The 16,157-nt window shown below is 31.8% G+C and overlaps 2 protein-coding genes across 4 annotated transcripts in view; one reads left to right on the top strand and one right to left on the bottom strand.

Moving 5' to 3' along the window:
- Positions 1 to 16,157, bottom strand: part of LOC140449763 (uncharacterized) — a 104,507-nt gene that overhangs the window by 54,262 nt on the left and 34,088 nt on the right. The gene's annotated exons all lie outside the window — the stretch shown is intronic.
- LOC140449761 (uncharacterized) overlaps positions 1 to 16,157 on the top strand; it is a 30,385-nt gene that overhangs the window by 6,997 nt on the left and 7,231 nt on the right. The window contains exon 2 of one of the 3 annotated variants that reach the window (XM_072543089.1): positions 13,484 to 16,093. The exons of 1 other annotated variant lie outside the window; for it this stretch is intronic. In XM_072543089.1, the coding sequence (XP_072399190.1) occupies positions 13,484 to 15,201 (1,718 nt within the window). In that variant the 3' untranslated portion in view covers positions 15,202 to 16,093. Of the gene's footprint in view, positions 1 to 9,597; positions 12,910 to 13,483; positions 16,094 to 16,157 lie in introns of those variants that run through there. One more of the 3 variants, XM_072543088.1, reaches the window with a different exon arrangement.

The raw sequence follows: 16,157 nt of genomic DNA, 5'->3' as shown, positions 1-16,157 counted from the left end.
TATATATATATATATATATATATATATATATATATATATATATATATATATATATATATATATAGTCGTATAGTTTGTACGACGGGACGAACCGCTTGCGAGCTGTTCGTTCGTTGCTCGTCACGAACCATGACCTGTCGGTTTTTGGGACGAACGCAAAGAATGTTCGCAGTTAAATTTGGACGGTGTTCGAGACTATAAATTGTTTCTGCTAAGTGTGAGATGAGATCATTCGGTTAAACAAAATTTGCTGAACGAGCGCGGCTAATTTTCAAAAGTAATTAATAACAGATAATGTCGCCTACCGTGTAAAGAAAATACCGAAATATTTAGAATAATGAAGTAAATTAATTCTCGGTTTGTTATTAGATACTTAGGGTATTGGATAGTAACGAACATAAAAACATATTTCAGTTCGGCTCGCATATGTGTACCCATCTACACAGATAGCGCCGCTAAGTACCTCTTTGTCGATAAAAATGTTTAGATAATAAATATGTATCATTTTTCAATGATATGTGTGGATGAAACTTTATGTTCCTGCAAATGCGTAACTTTGTTTATTTGGTATAATATATTCCGATTGACACAGCGGAGCAGTAAAATATTATACATAAAGATGTTGTTAAAGATATCTTTGCCTACTTGGTCTACTAGGTATTTGATAAAATTACTGTCTACACAACTTGGCAGCTCAGCCAATGGATATAATGATAGAAAACTGCAATTTATATTAGGGTTTGAAATCTACAATTAAGTTAAAAAATTTACCAGAGCTCATGCAGCAGTAGAGCCATCTCTAGGATCAGAAACAAATTAATTGTGGGTGAATATTAACCTTAAGTTTAACTCTCTGTATAATTAAAAATGAGAATAGGAAAAATGATCTATTGCAACTATAGTTCTTTAACAATAATCAAAAATTATAAAAATTATTCATTTTGATAATTCACAAACAAGGAAAATGAATTCCTTTAGTTGGCTGTATACCGTGAATCACAAAAATTTTTATTAAAAAAAAAATCGTTTATAAAAGGTATATTAATATAAAAACCCTATCTGGCTATATCACAAAACGTTTTCAGAATGACTATTCATCATCAGTGCATTCTAGATTTACATATTTGAAGCCACCAATTACATGTAGTTAGTTTTCTAATCAAATGACGATACAGAAAAGAAAACATCATTTACACCAAATATGTATAAAAAAATTTAACTAACGGAAAATAGAAAAAAAATAACACCACAGAAAAATAAACAAAACACTAATTTTAACTTATCGTATTTAGATAAGGTGTTCAAAATGACCTCCCAAAACATTTATCCATAGTTTAAAGTGGTCATTGAAAGATTTGCTTACATTACGAAGCATTTTTAAAGAAATATTTTGAAATACAATTCAGAACCTATCTTCATTTTTTATTTACATTGTTTCAAGTTTTATACAGTTCATTTTTAACATAGCCCATAGAAATGCGTCCGTTTTATTAAAATCTGGTGACCTAGGTGGTCACTTTACCGGTCCATCCCTTATACTCTGTACAGAGAACTACGAACACAGAGAAGCGACACAACCGTTCTAAAACGTGTACCATTTTTGTATACGCATGCCCGATTTTGGTTGCTTAGCTGTCATCAACACGTGCTTATTCTTTAACTCTGGTTGTTTTACGATAGTCCGTAGGCGTCTGTGGTAAATACTCGACTCAACAAGTGCATTTGAGCATTTATATAATTTATTTATAGTTTATAGTTATAGTTAAAATATATAAGTTAAATATATAAGCCTAAGAATAATAACAGGTAATTACTATTTTTTTTCCGAAGTTAATGGCACTGGCAAAGCCAAAAGGCCAGTCATGGGTAATTACTATTGCTTTGAAATTAATATTAGTTATTACATAATAGTATTAGTTTGACTTTCGAACAGTAAGCCGACGCCGACGTGTCCGTCCAAACTATCATTAAGTGGAGCAATAAAAAAATAAACTTTGGTGTGCCAAGGGATAGTTCAAAATGAAAACATTAAATTTGGTGTCAGTCAGTGCTATTTCTTTTATTGAAAGACGCAAGTTTCCGAAGGCTCCGGTCAAAAAATCAACAGGTGGTGGCAATTACACAACAGACAACGGAAGATTTGACCAATTATTTAAAGGTAAATGCTCGAAATATACATTTCTACTGCAAGAAGTTAAAGGTTACGGAGTACCAAGCAAGCTTTAAAGTTTCATATCCATTGGATTATAAAAATGAAGTTCTCAATCCCAGCATCTGGCGTGAAGGTTCAATGGTTCGTCGTTTTGACTTCAAGTACAAGAATTGTACTAACCGCAGTTAACAACAAAACCAGAAATAATTGTTACAAATCCGGCTTAGGCAAACTAGATGCTACAAATAATTTTAAAGGCAATACCATTCAACTAAAAATCGTATGTATTAACTCTGAATGTATTGTAAACAAAATAAATTGTATCGAATTATTACTTAAAACTGGAAGTCTGGATTTACTATGTATATCCGAATCATAGTGTAATGACAATGTAAATTCTTTTTATCTTCCTAATGCTCTCTTGTAATGATTCGTAATACTTTTTTGATTATTTTTTAGGTTATTACATTTTTATATTTATAGAAATATACTCGTACAATACTTCTAGGTTTTTTATTCGTTTACTCCGATATTCGACTTTAAAGGAAAAATGTAATTTTGATAGGTTTCCAAGACATTAACAATAGATTTCAACATAAAGTTTCTTGTTGTCGACCACAAACATTTGTCACCCAAAGAGAATTGGAACTTTCAGAGTTTGTGAAATTTCCGTGGCAGTTACAATGGCTTTGTTATTTTTCGATTATATTACGAAATATAATTTATTAGGAAATTCCACGACGAACAAATTATATCTTGTATCAACGTAAGCCAAAAAGAATCGGTGTATTATTGGTCTATCAATGCCAACATCAGGATAAACAAAAAAGTATTTTCATCTATGGTTACATCAATACGATTTTCAGCATTACTTTGCGTTGTGCGATGTATTTGCAACCTTTTGTAAATCAAAAATAGTTACAACATTAAGAATGTCAACAAAAGCCGTCCCTGTATGTAACTGTCTTTTCAGTGCAATATTTCATATTTATTGAAAGTCAACATAAATGCTCAATTTGATTTAAGAATTTATATTGTGTGATATGCCCACTGACTATTAGTTTTCTGGTTGTTAACTGTATTTGGCGGCTTGGCCACGAAACTTCAAAGGAGTGTCGCTTCTCTGTGTTCGTAGTTCTCTGCTCTGTATAACATTAAACAACGTTATATTCTTGTAACTAGAAAGAGCATGTTAAATTTAAAATACAGGGTGTTTCATTTGTGTTTGAAGACCCTGCAACCAATTTTAAAATTGCGCTAATTTTTTTTTCTGTTAACTCCATTGAGTGCAACAATCTGCCCATTGGGCATTAAGCATTTGGTATGGTAAAAAAATGCAGACATGTAGAGAGTTACTCCAGTGAGTAACCTCTTTACAATTCTAAAAATTAAAATTTTATTAGTTTAACCCGTAACCACAGACGCGGAGTCAATTTGACTCATTGCAAGTGCGTAGTGACGAGTTTCGAGATTTCCCCCCACTCTATATGGCCAGGCATAGATGTACCTTTTCAACGATCAGTATTCAACGGTTAGTGAGACGGCTGTGTCGTTTGTATGTGTTATTTGGATTTTATTACTACTTCAGTTTTCGACGGAGTCAAAAAGACTACAGGTCTGTGATAACGTTATATTTCTTGTTTCCATATTTTATAAATCTGCTCGGTTTATTTTAGGTTTAAGTAATGGATTTCGAAAGTAAAGCTGGTCCATCAAAAAGAATCAGATATGGCGATGCAAACTATGAAGAAACTTTGCTGAAATGGGCGGATGAGGTCGATGAAAACGAGAGCGATGCTGATTCAGATTCCGAATTTATTTATAGCGGTCATGACTTTCTAGTGAAGATGAAGATGTAATAGAAAAAGGTGAGCCATCGCATGAAGTTTCTGTAGAAAACTATTTTTACGGAAAAACCGTTTCAAATGGTCCAAGATATCCCCTTATTCTAGAAATACACGCACTTTGCAACATAATATTGTAATTAAGTGTCCGGGTATAAAAATTACAAAAATTCATAAAGCCGATCCAGAAGAAATTTGGAATGTTTTTTTTTATGACCGCATTATTCAGATTATTCTTGAATACTCAAATTTACGCCTGGCAAAATTGAGGGAGAAATATCAAAACAAAAATTCAAGTGATATTCGGAATTTAGATATTGTCGAGCTGAAGGCTTTTATTGGAATGCTTTTGCTTACAGCTATCTTCAAATCTAATCACGAAGATATTCGTTCAATTTTTGCTACTGATGGATCGGGCAGAGATATATTCAGATGTGTAATGAACTCAAATCGTTTTGCTGTCATACTCTTATGCTTACGATTCGATGACCCAGAAACTGGACTCGCACGAAAAAAGGATGATCCTTTAGCTCCAATCTCCGAGATATTCAACGCTTTCGTTAAAAATTCTCAAAGCGCTTACACTCTAGGTACAAACACATGTATTGATGAAATGTTAATTTCATTCCGAGGACGGTCAAGGTTTAAGATGTACATGCCAGCAAAGCCTTGTAAATATGGGTTGAAAATGATGGCGTTGACAGATGCTAGAACTGGATATTTATATAATGCATATATATATATATATATATATATATATATATATATATATATATATATATATATATATATATATATATTGTGGTAAAGATTCAGATGGCTTCGATTTGCCAGATAATGAAAAAAAATATTCTAAGCCTACGCAAGCTGTTCTCAAACTTGCTAAGCCAATTTTCGGCACAGGAACATAACCGCCGATAATTGGTTTAGTTCCATAGAGTTAGTGAATTTATTAAAATCAAAAGGTCTGACATATGTTGGAACATTGAAAAAAAAATAAGCGTGAAATTCCAGTTAGCTTTTTACCAAAAAAAGAAAGATCTGCAGGTTCTAGTTTGTACGGTTTTACCAGTGACATTACCCTACTTTCTCACGTTCATGATGCACCATGATGAAGGAAACGTGGGAGAATCTGGCAAACCGGAAATAATCGACTTCTACAATCTAACAAAAGGGGGAGTGGATAGCTTGGATGAAAAGTGTAGTGTTTATTCAACGGGTCGAAGAACGCGGCGTTGGCCAATGGCAATTTTTTATAGAATGCTGGATATTTCGACTGTTAATTCTTTTTTGGTTCATCAGTCGTGCCGAGACAATGTGAAGCTGAAACGTTTCGAATTCAATAAACAACTTGCAATGCAGCTAATAGAACCAGAAATGAGACGTCGTTTTCAAAATATACACATCAGTCGGGAAGTCAGAATGTGTATTGGTCGTGTTTTAAAAATAGAATTAGAATGCTCTAGTACTAAACAAGAAGAAAAATTTGAAGTCAGAAAATACTGCAAGCGTTGCCCAGCTAAAAGAAGACGCAAAAAAAGCACACTTCTGCATAATTTGTAAAATTCCAATATGTATGGATTGTACCAAAAGAGTTTGTGTGGAGTGTGCACAATGAAAATATACGTTGGGAAAACTTACTGCACGTTTCCATAATATTATTATGTTAATTTCTAATTAATGTAATTGTTATGTTGTATGTTTTTAACAAATTTTGAATAAAAACTGCTTAGCAAGTTTTTTTTTTAGTTAAAAATCTTGCGAAAAATAATGTATCAAAATTTTTCAAAAATTGTATAGGTCAGTTATATTTATTTGAGAAAAATGCCATAAGCAGCACTATATGACTGGTGAAGAACAGGATAGTACCGACCTACATGAAACATAATATGGTAAATTTTATAAGAAATTAGTTCGATAAATTTGTATTGTTATAAACAAAGCTTAATTTTATGTCTTGATGAATTTGTGTAAATTTAAATTACTTTGATCATATTTCTGTAATGCATTTTCTATAAAATGTTCAAACAATAATTGGTTTGTATACAAAAACTAATTAATAATTGGGCAAATGGTAGGTAGTGAAAGATAAAAATATATATATTTAAATAATTTATAAAACCTTGAAGTAAAAATTAAAAGTTTATCTAGTCAACACTTACTTACATTATTATTTTCTATTAAGAACTTATTTTCAAATATATAGATATTGCAACAATAAGTGAAGTGTTCATAATAATTATAAATAATAAGTCCACGTTTTTCTTGAAAAATTGAAGCAGTAGTTTGGTGTTAAACATATATGTCGATAATCCCTACACCTGATTATGTAATAAAATATTTCGGGTAAACTCGGTATTGAGAGAAAGTTGTCTTGGCATTACACTTCGTCACTTTCTTTCTCTGAATCACTGTTCTCCACATTGATAATAATTTTATTTAGAACAGGAATGTTTTTAAGATATTCTTTTTCGATATTTTTTACGTGCTCTATTGCTTTCTTCCAGTTATCCTCAGATATATTTTTAAATTCAGAATCTATTGGAGTCACGACAGTGTTATAACATTTTGGACTTACATTTTTTTGTCTCACATTATATTTCAGTTGAGACCATAACAACTCTATTGGATTTAAAACGCAGTAATACGGTAGTAGTCTTAAAGTTGTATGTCCATTTTTACTTGCTGCATCATGAATAATATATTCCTTTACAAATAATTTTGTAATAAGTACCTCTACTAATTGGTCTTTTTAGTGTACCAATCTTCAAAATATAAATCTTATGATAATAAAAAATCTTGCAATTCATCCTGTCTAGAGTATTTATTCGGAAATTTTAAACCACAATTCGAAAAATTCACCCGTAATATCTTGATGATAATCCAAACAATTGTCTTTACATTCATTTTGCACTTTACATTGTCATTACTCCAACGTTTGCCAATTGTTTCGTTAGTGACAAACCACGTTTCATCTAAGTAATAAATTTTTCTTCCACTATTTCTGTACTCTTTTCCAAATATTCATTACGCCATTTTATTAAACGGACACTTTCCATTATAGTATGTCGTTTATTGATTGTTTTATATTTAAAACCATTTGATAGTAACAATTTTCTTAAAGTTGATTTACAGCAATTAATAATATTTTTAGATTATAATTCAGCTAAAATTTGATTAAGTGTGGGTATAATATTACCTGCAAATACATCATAAATAGTTTCTGAAATGGGACCTAAAAGATGTTGCTCAATAGATCGATGCAGTCCAAAGTCGCTCCTTTTTTGTCTATTTGTAATGCCCTCCTTTATAATTCGATATACAGTAGTAAATCAAACTTTTGTTAAAGCCGCAGTTTTTAAAACACTCTCGTGCCGTTCCAATTCTTCACATAATCCATTAAACACATTTAACACAATTTCTTTAGCGTCTTTCGATAAATGTTTCTTTTTCTGGCTTTTTAATACTTCCTCTACTTGGTCCAGCAACATTTTCAGGATTATTTGGTGGTAGAATTTCCTCATTTTCTTTAACAATTTCTACTTCATTATTCTTAACAATTTCTAATGCACTATTCTCCCATGGACGCCACATTTTTATTTAGGTACTTAATATTTTTCTGATAGCGAAATCGTCACTAATAAATGCGGGCTCTCTTTACAGAGTTTAAACTAAAAATTATATGTATAACAATACCAAAAGTCACATCAGTCTTGTTATCGGTCGTTCAGAATTTCGTGGAAATTTAAAAACCTTGGTCAGCACAGCATGGCTGTGACAAGAACCCGAAAATCGAGTAAGAGGAGTCATAAACTCATAAACTTTTATTGATAGGTATAAAAAGGGGCTTACATCGTCAAATTTTAGCAGTAGCGTAAATAAAAGCATTATTGTGATTAAAAATAAAAACATTATTTTGATTAAATAGACCTAACAGGTATAATTATTTAAATATAATATATTTATAATTGTATCTAATAAAATTATATTTTACAGTAATTATTATTTTTGCGTTTTTCTGAATACTATCCTGTAAAAAGGCAAAATATTAAAGAGGAACTATTAAAACAGATGTCATTTGATCTAAGCACATGGGTATATTTTGTTCGGTACCATTTTTACACCAATTGGGCTATCTCTTTAAATTTCTCAATTATCTGTAACCGGGCTATATGCATTACATTTATTTCTCTACAACTTGATTGCGTTTTACTAAAATACATCCATAATTATATTAAACATTAATACTTATACCCTACTTAAGCAATATAAGGTAGAGGTAAGCTTAGTTTTCCCCATATATTTTTTTCAGTTATTCAAATATAGGAGTCATTTTGACTCAACGTCTGTGGTAATGTTCAGTTAGTTAGACGTCTGTGGTTACGGGTTAAATACACTTATTATGTTCAGCTGGACAAGTCGGACGGCAATTGCCGTTTTAGTCTACGCACTCCAAAGACGTTCCGCACATTTAGCTGTCGAGCAAACGCATTAGGATGCACTAGCACTCGTAAAAATTGCGCTAATAGCTTCTCATCGTTTTTTGGCAATGTCGATGTTTCTGATTCATGTTAGGACTGAAATTTTATATTTTGTTCTTACCAGCTTATCAGATTTTAAGTGTTTAATAAGTCCGTTATGTTTATTCTCGTTGTATACTCTCCTTTTTATGTTTTCAATAATATTAATTTCTTAAGTGACTAAAGAGCCTAGATATGTAAAATTCTTCTGACCATTCATTTTCATATAACTTTTTTTAGGGTAATGTTAAATAAGATGCAGGATAAGGCCTCTCCTTGGTAGTCCAAATAGTCCTCTCTTAGTAGAGATTGTATCTGTTGATTCTTTATGGATTCTGATTTTGCTCTACACTCGTAAATGTTTCTTCGATAATAGTAATCAGTTGCGTTGCTATCTTAAACACTTTTAGTGTTTGGATCAGGAATTTTCGATTGATATAATCATAGGCACCCTAAAAGTCAATGGAAAGGTATTGCGTGTCTGTATCAAAATCACCAAATTTTTCTAAGATTCGCCTCAGTGTAAAGATGAGATATATTGTTGATTTTTTTTTACATGCAGAAACCTTGGTATGCCCCAAGTATTTGCTGCACATACGTTTTTAGTTGTTCATATACTAAATTGCTCATATTTTTAGTAACGTTAAGCTCGATAATTTCTACGTTGGAGTTGGTCTCCTTTTTTGTGTAACGGCAAGATTATTCCGATATTCCATTCCAGCGGACTTTGTTTATTTTTCCATATGGTTAGTATAGGTTCGAACATTGGCTTAATAGTTAGTCTTCGCCTTCTTTTATCTGATATCCGCACAAACCATGCACACTTTTGGAAACACACTGATCAATGCCTGCATAGTTCAACTTAATGTTTGATGCCTTCCAAAAAGTGTGTGATGGCTTTTGCTTCCAGCTACGGTAATTAATATATTTTTTATTAATATTATAATTACAGTTAAATAAGTATACTTTGTTCTATTAAACATAACCCCTTCTAATCTCTTTCGAGATTTTTTTAACCAATCATAAAATATTTTTTTATTTAAGTACATAATAGTTGTTTAATAGATAATAACGATTTTAGGTTTTCCCCATGAAGATATACAAACTGATGCAAGCCAATTATTCAAAGACTATGTTAATATTACCGGTGATTTGGACCAATGTTTAACTGCCCCGACGAACGTGAACACTGCGAAAAACTATTTTACCACTGAAATTTCCGCCAAACAATTTTCAACAAAGAATCATATAGAAACAAGTACGAGGGTTTACGTTGAAGACCAAGTTTTCACGTGTACAATATGCATCGAAAACTTTTCAGAAAGTTCTGATTTAAAACCAAGGGTAAACAGTCACGCTGCTGGAAAAAAACATTTAACGTGTGGAATTTGTTCTAAAGAGTTTAATAAAGAGAGTGTTTTAACAGTACCTACAGGAGAAAATACATTTCCATGTATAATTTGCTCTGAATTATTTTCACGAAGATCCATTTTGGAAGAACATATGCGAACACATATTGGCAATAAACCTCTTGCATGTGAAATTTGTTCCAAAAGTTTTTCACGAAGATCCAATTTAATAGAACATATGAGAGTACACACTGGCGATAAACCTTTTGCATGTGAAACTGGCTCCAAAGGTTTTTCACAAAAAAATAATTTAAAAGAACATATGAGAGTACACACTGGCGATAAACCTTTTGCATGTGAAATTTGCTCCAAAAGTTTTTCACAAAGATCCAATTTAAAAGAACATATGAGAGTACACACTGGCGATAAACCTTTTACATGTGAAATTTGCTCGAAAAGTTTTTCACAAAGATCCAGTTTAAGAAAACATATGAGAGGACACACTGGCGATAAACCTTTTGCATGTGAAATTTGCTCCAAAGGTTTTTTATACAATTCCACTTTAAAACAACATATGAGAGCACACACTGGCGATAAACCTTTTGCATGTCAAATTTGCTCCAAAAGTTTTTCACAAAGTTCCGGTTTAACAGAACATATGAGAGTACACACTGGCCATAAACCTTTTGCATGTGAAATTTGCTCCAAAGGTTTTTCGCAGAAAAACAATTTAAAAGAACATATGAGAGTACACACTGGCGATAAACCTTTTGCATGTGAAATTTGCTCCAAAAGTTTTTCACAAAGATCCAATTTAAAAGAACATATGAGAGTACACACTGGCGATAAACCTCTTGCATGTGAAATTTGCTCCAAAAGTTTTTCACACAATTCCATTTTAACACAACATATGAGAGTACACACTGGCGATAAACCTTTTGCATGTGAAATTTGCTCCAAAAGTTTTTCACAAAGATCCAATTTAAAAGAACATACAAGACTACACACTGGCGATAAACCTTATGCATGTGAAATTTGCTCTAAAGTTTATTCACAAAGAATAAATTTAAGAGAACATATGAGAGTACACACTGGCGATAAACCTTTTGCATGTGAAATTTGCTCTAAAGCTTTTTCACACAATTTCACTTTAACAAAACATATGAGGGTACACACTGGCGATAAACCTTTTACATGTGAAATTTGTTCCGAAGGTTTTTTATACAATTATACTTTAACACAACATATGAGAGTACACACTGGCGATAAATCTTTTGCATGTGAAATTTGCTTCAAAGGTTTTTCACACAGATCCAAGTTAAGAGAACATATGAGAGTACACACTGGCGATAAACCTTTTGCATGTGAAATTTGCTCCAAAGGTTTTTTATACAATTCCAATTTAACACAACATATGAGAGTACACACTGGCGATAAACCTTTTGCATGTGAAATTTGCTCCAAAGGTTTTGCACAAAGATCCACTTTAACACAACATATGAGAGTTCACACTGGCGATAAACCTTTAGCATGTGAAATTTGCTCCAAAAGTTTTTCACACAATTCAATTTTAACACGACATATGAGAGTACACACTGGCGATAAATCTTTTGCATGTGAAATTTGCTCCAAGGGTTTTTCAAAAAGATCCAAGTTAAGAGATCATATTAGAGTACACACTGGAGATAAACCTTTTGCATGTGAAATTTGCTCCAAAAGTTTTTTATACAATTCCAATTTAACACAACATATGAGAGTACACACTGGCGATAAACCTTTTACATGTGAAATTTGCTCGAAAAGTTTTTCACAAAGTTCCAGTTTAAGAAAACACATGAGAGAACACACTGGCGATAAACCTTTTGCATGTGAAATTTGCTCCAAAGGTTTTTTATACAATTCCACTTTAAAACAACATATGAGAGCACACACTGGCGATAAACCTTTTGCATGTCAAATTTGCTCCAAAAGTTTTTCACAAAGATTCAATTTAACAAAACATATGAGAGTGCACACAGGAGATAAACCTTTGGCATGAATTTGCTCCAAAGGTTTTTCACGCAATTTCACTTTAATACAACATATGAGAGTACACACTGGCGATAAACCTTTTGCAAATTTGCTCCAAGGGTTTTTCAAAAAGATCCAAGTTAAGAGAACATATTAGAGTACACACGGGAGATAAACCTTTTGCATGAATTTGCTCCAAAGATTTTTCACAAAGAACAAATTTAGGAGGACATATGAGGGTACACATTGGCGATAAACCTTTTGCATTGTGAAATTTGCTCCAAAAGTTTTTCACAAGATCCAATTTAACATAACATATGAGATTACATACTGGCGATAACATTTTTGTATGTGGAATTTGTGCCAAAAAGTTTTTACGAAATTCGCGTTTAAAAGAACATATGGGAATGCACACTGGATTCATTCCTGAAATTTCACATGTAATACCTTTGCATGTGTAATTTGTACCAAAAATATTCACAATGTTGAGATTTAAAAGAACATGTGGGAAGACATACTACAGATAACTTTTTGAGATCACTTTTGCATGTGAAGTTAGCACCAAAACTTTTTGACATAGATCCAGGTTAACCGAACCTATAGATAAACCCTTTGAATGTTACATTTGCTGCAAATTCTTGTCATATCGATCCTATTTAAAAGGTTATACAAGAACATACCATGGAGATAATACTACGGAATGTGAAATTTTGTCATTTACCTATATAAAAATGGTAGAAAATACGTATACTTTCAAAAGTTATGCTTCACCCAAAATTTTTGTTCTTATTAACTATTTTCAGAAACTCCTGTTATAGACCATTTGTAAAAAAATATAATAACGTTGACTGATATTTTTTTGTTTTAAAAGAAATACTGTTTTTTTTTTTAATAAATAAAAAATTAAAAAATTAAAAATTTATTTCTAATTAAAATGTATCTAACAATTTTAATATCTTCTATTTTCACCACGGCCATCGATGTAAGCCTGGATTTGAGTTCTAATACTGCTAACAAGTCGATCAATTATATAATTTATTTGTGGAAACTGATTAATTATTTGATTTGGACGAGATATTTGAAACAAAATGTTGATTTATTCCATGCAGAAACCTCATTGGTATGCCCCAAGTATTTGTTGCGCATACGTTTTTAGTTGTTCATATACTAAATTGCTTATATTTTTAGTAACGTTAAGCTCGATAATTTCTGCATTGGAGTTGGTCTCCTTTTTTGTGTAACGTTATTTTTCCATATGATTAGTATAGGTTCGAACATTGGCTTAATAGTTAGTCTTCGCCTTCTTTTATCTGATATTGATGAAAATTAAATCCGCACAAACCATGCACACTTTTGGAAACACACTGATCAATGCCTGTATAGTTCAACTTAATGTTTGCTGCCTTCCAAAAAGTGTGTGATGGCTTTTGCTTCCAGCTACAGTAATTATTATATTTTTTATTAATATTATAATTACAGTTAAATAAGTATACTTTGTTCTATTAAACATAACCCCTTCTAATCTCTTCCGAGATTTTTTTAACCAATCATAAAATATTTTTTTATTTAAGTACATAATAGTTGTTTAATAGATAATAACGATTTTAGGCGTTCCCCATGAAGATATACAAACTGATTCAAGCCAATTATTCAAAGACTATGTTAGTATTACCGGTGATTTGGACCAATGTTTAACTGCCCCGACGAACGTGAACACTGAGAAAAACTATTTTACCACTGAAATTTCCGCCAAACAATTTTCAACAAAGAATCATATAGAAACAAGTACGAGGGTTTACGTTGAAGACCAAGTTTTCACGTGTACAATATGCATCGAAAACTTTTCAGAAAGTTCTGATTTAAAACCAAGGGTAAACAGTCACGCTGTAGGAAAAAAACATTTAACGTGTGGAATTTGTTCTAAAGAGTTTAATAAAGAGAGTGTTTTAACAGTACCTACAGGAGAAAATACATTTCCATGTATAATTTGCTCTGAATTATTTTCACGAAGATCCATTTTGGAAGAACATATGCGAACACATATTGGCAATAAACCTCTTGCATGTGAAATTTGTTCCAAAAGTTTTTCACGAAGATCCAATTTAATAGAACATATGAGAGTACACACTGGCGATAAACCTTTTGCATGTGAAATTTGCTCCAAAAGTTTTTCACAAAGTTCCAATTTAAAAGAACATATGAGAGTACACACTGGCGATAAACCTTTTACATGTGAAATTTGCTCGAAAAGTTTTTCACAAAGATCCAGTTTAAGAAAACATATGAGAGGACACACTGGCGATAAACCTTTTGCATGTGAAATTTGCTCCAAAAGTTTTTCACAAAGATCCAATTTAAAAGAACATATGAGAGTACACACTGGCGATAAACCTTTTGCATGTGAAATTTGCTCCAAAAGTTTTTCACAAAGATCCAATTTAAAAGAACATATGAGAGTACACACTGGCGATAAACCTCTTGCATGTGAAATTTGCTCCAAAAGTTTTTCACACAATTCCATTTTAACACAACATATGAGAGTACACACTGGCGATAAACCTTTTGCATGTGAAATTTGCTCCAAAAGTTTTTCACAAAGATCCAATTTAAAAGAACATACAAGACTACACACTGGCGATAAACCTTATGCATGTGAAATTTGCTCTAAAGTTTATTCACAAAGAATAAATTTAAGAGAACATATGAGAGTACACACTGGCGATAAACCTTTTACATGTGAAATTTGCTCCGAAGGTTTTTTATACAATTATACTTTAACACAGCATATGAGAGTACACACTGGCGATAAATCTTTTGCATGTGAAATTTGCTCCAAAGGTTTTTCACACAGATCCAAGTTAAGAGAACATATGAGAGTACACACTGGCGATAAACTTTTTGCATGTGAAATTTGCTCCAAAGGTTTTGCACAAAGATCCACTTTAACACAACATATGAGAGTACACACTGGCGATAAACCTTTAGCATGTGAAATTTGCTCCAAAAGTTTTTCACGCAATTCCATTTTAACACGACATATGAGAGTACACACTGGTGATAAATCTTTTGCATGTGAAATTTGCTACAAGGGTTTTTCAAAAAGATCCAAGTTAAGAGAACATATTAGAGTACACACTGGCGATAAACCTTTTGCATGTGAAATTTGCTCCAAAGGTTTTTTATACAATTCCACTTTAAAACAACATATGAGAGCACACACTGGCGATAAACCTTTTGCATGTCAAATTTGCTCTAAAAGTTTTTCACAAAGATTCAATTTAACAAAACATATGAGAGTGCACACGGGAGATAAACCTTTTGCATGAATTTGCTCCAAAGATTTTTCACAACGAACAAATTTAAGAGGACATATGAGGGTACACTCTGGCGATAAACCTTTTGCATTGTGAAATTTGCTCCAAAAGTTTTTCACAAGATCCAATTTAACAGAACATATGAGATTACATACTGGCGATAACATTTTTGCATGTGGAATTTGTGCCAAAAATTTTTTACGAAATTCGCGTTTAAAAGAACATATGTGAATGCACACTGGATTCATTCCTGAAATTTCACATGTAATACCTTTGCATGTGTAATTTGTACCAAAAATATTCACAAAGTTCCAATTTAAAAGAACGTATGGGAAGACATACTACAGATAACTTTTTGAGATCACTTTTGCATGTGAAATTAGCACCAAAACTTTTTGACATAGATCCAGGTTAACCGAACTTATAGATAAACCCTTTGAATGTTACATTTGCTGCAAATTCTTGTCATATCGATCCTATTTAAAAGGTTATACAAGAACATACCATGGAGATAATACTACGGAATGTGAAATTTTGTCATTTACCTATAGAAAAATGGTAGAAAATACGTATACTTTCAAAAGTTATGCTTCACCCAAAATTTTTGTTCTTATTAACTATTTTCAGAAACTCCTGTTATAGACCATTATTTTGTAAAAAAATATAATAACGTTGACTGATATTTTTTTGTTTTAAAAGAAATACTGTTTTTTTTTTTAATAAATGAAAAATTAAAAAATTAAGAATTTATTTCTAATTAAAATGTATCTAACAATTTTAATATCTTCTATTTTCACCACGGCCATCGATGTAAGCCTGGATTTGAGTTCTAATACTGCTAACAAGTCGATCAATTATATAATTTATTTGTGGAAACTGATTAATAATTTGTTTTGGACGAGATATTTGAAACAAAATGTTGATTTTTTCCATGCAGAAACCTCATTGGTATGCCCCAAGTATTTGTT

The sequence above is a fragment of the Diabrotica undecimpunctata genome, chromosome 9 (assembly GCF_040954645.1).
Source record: "Diabrotica undecimpunctata isolate CICGRU chromosome 9, icDiaUnde3, whole genome shotgun sequence".
NCBI classification, from domain to species: Eukaryota; Metazoa; Arthropoda; class Insecta; order Coleoptera; family Chrysomelidae; genus Diabrotica; species Diabrotica undecimpunctata.
Note: the sequence above shows the minus strand (reverse complement) of the source record. Positions and strands in the feature narration are given on the sequence as shown.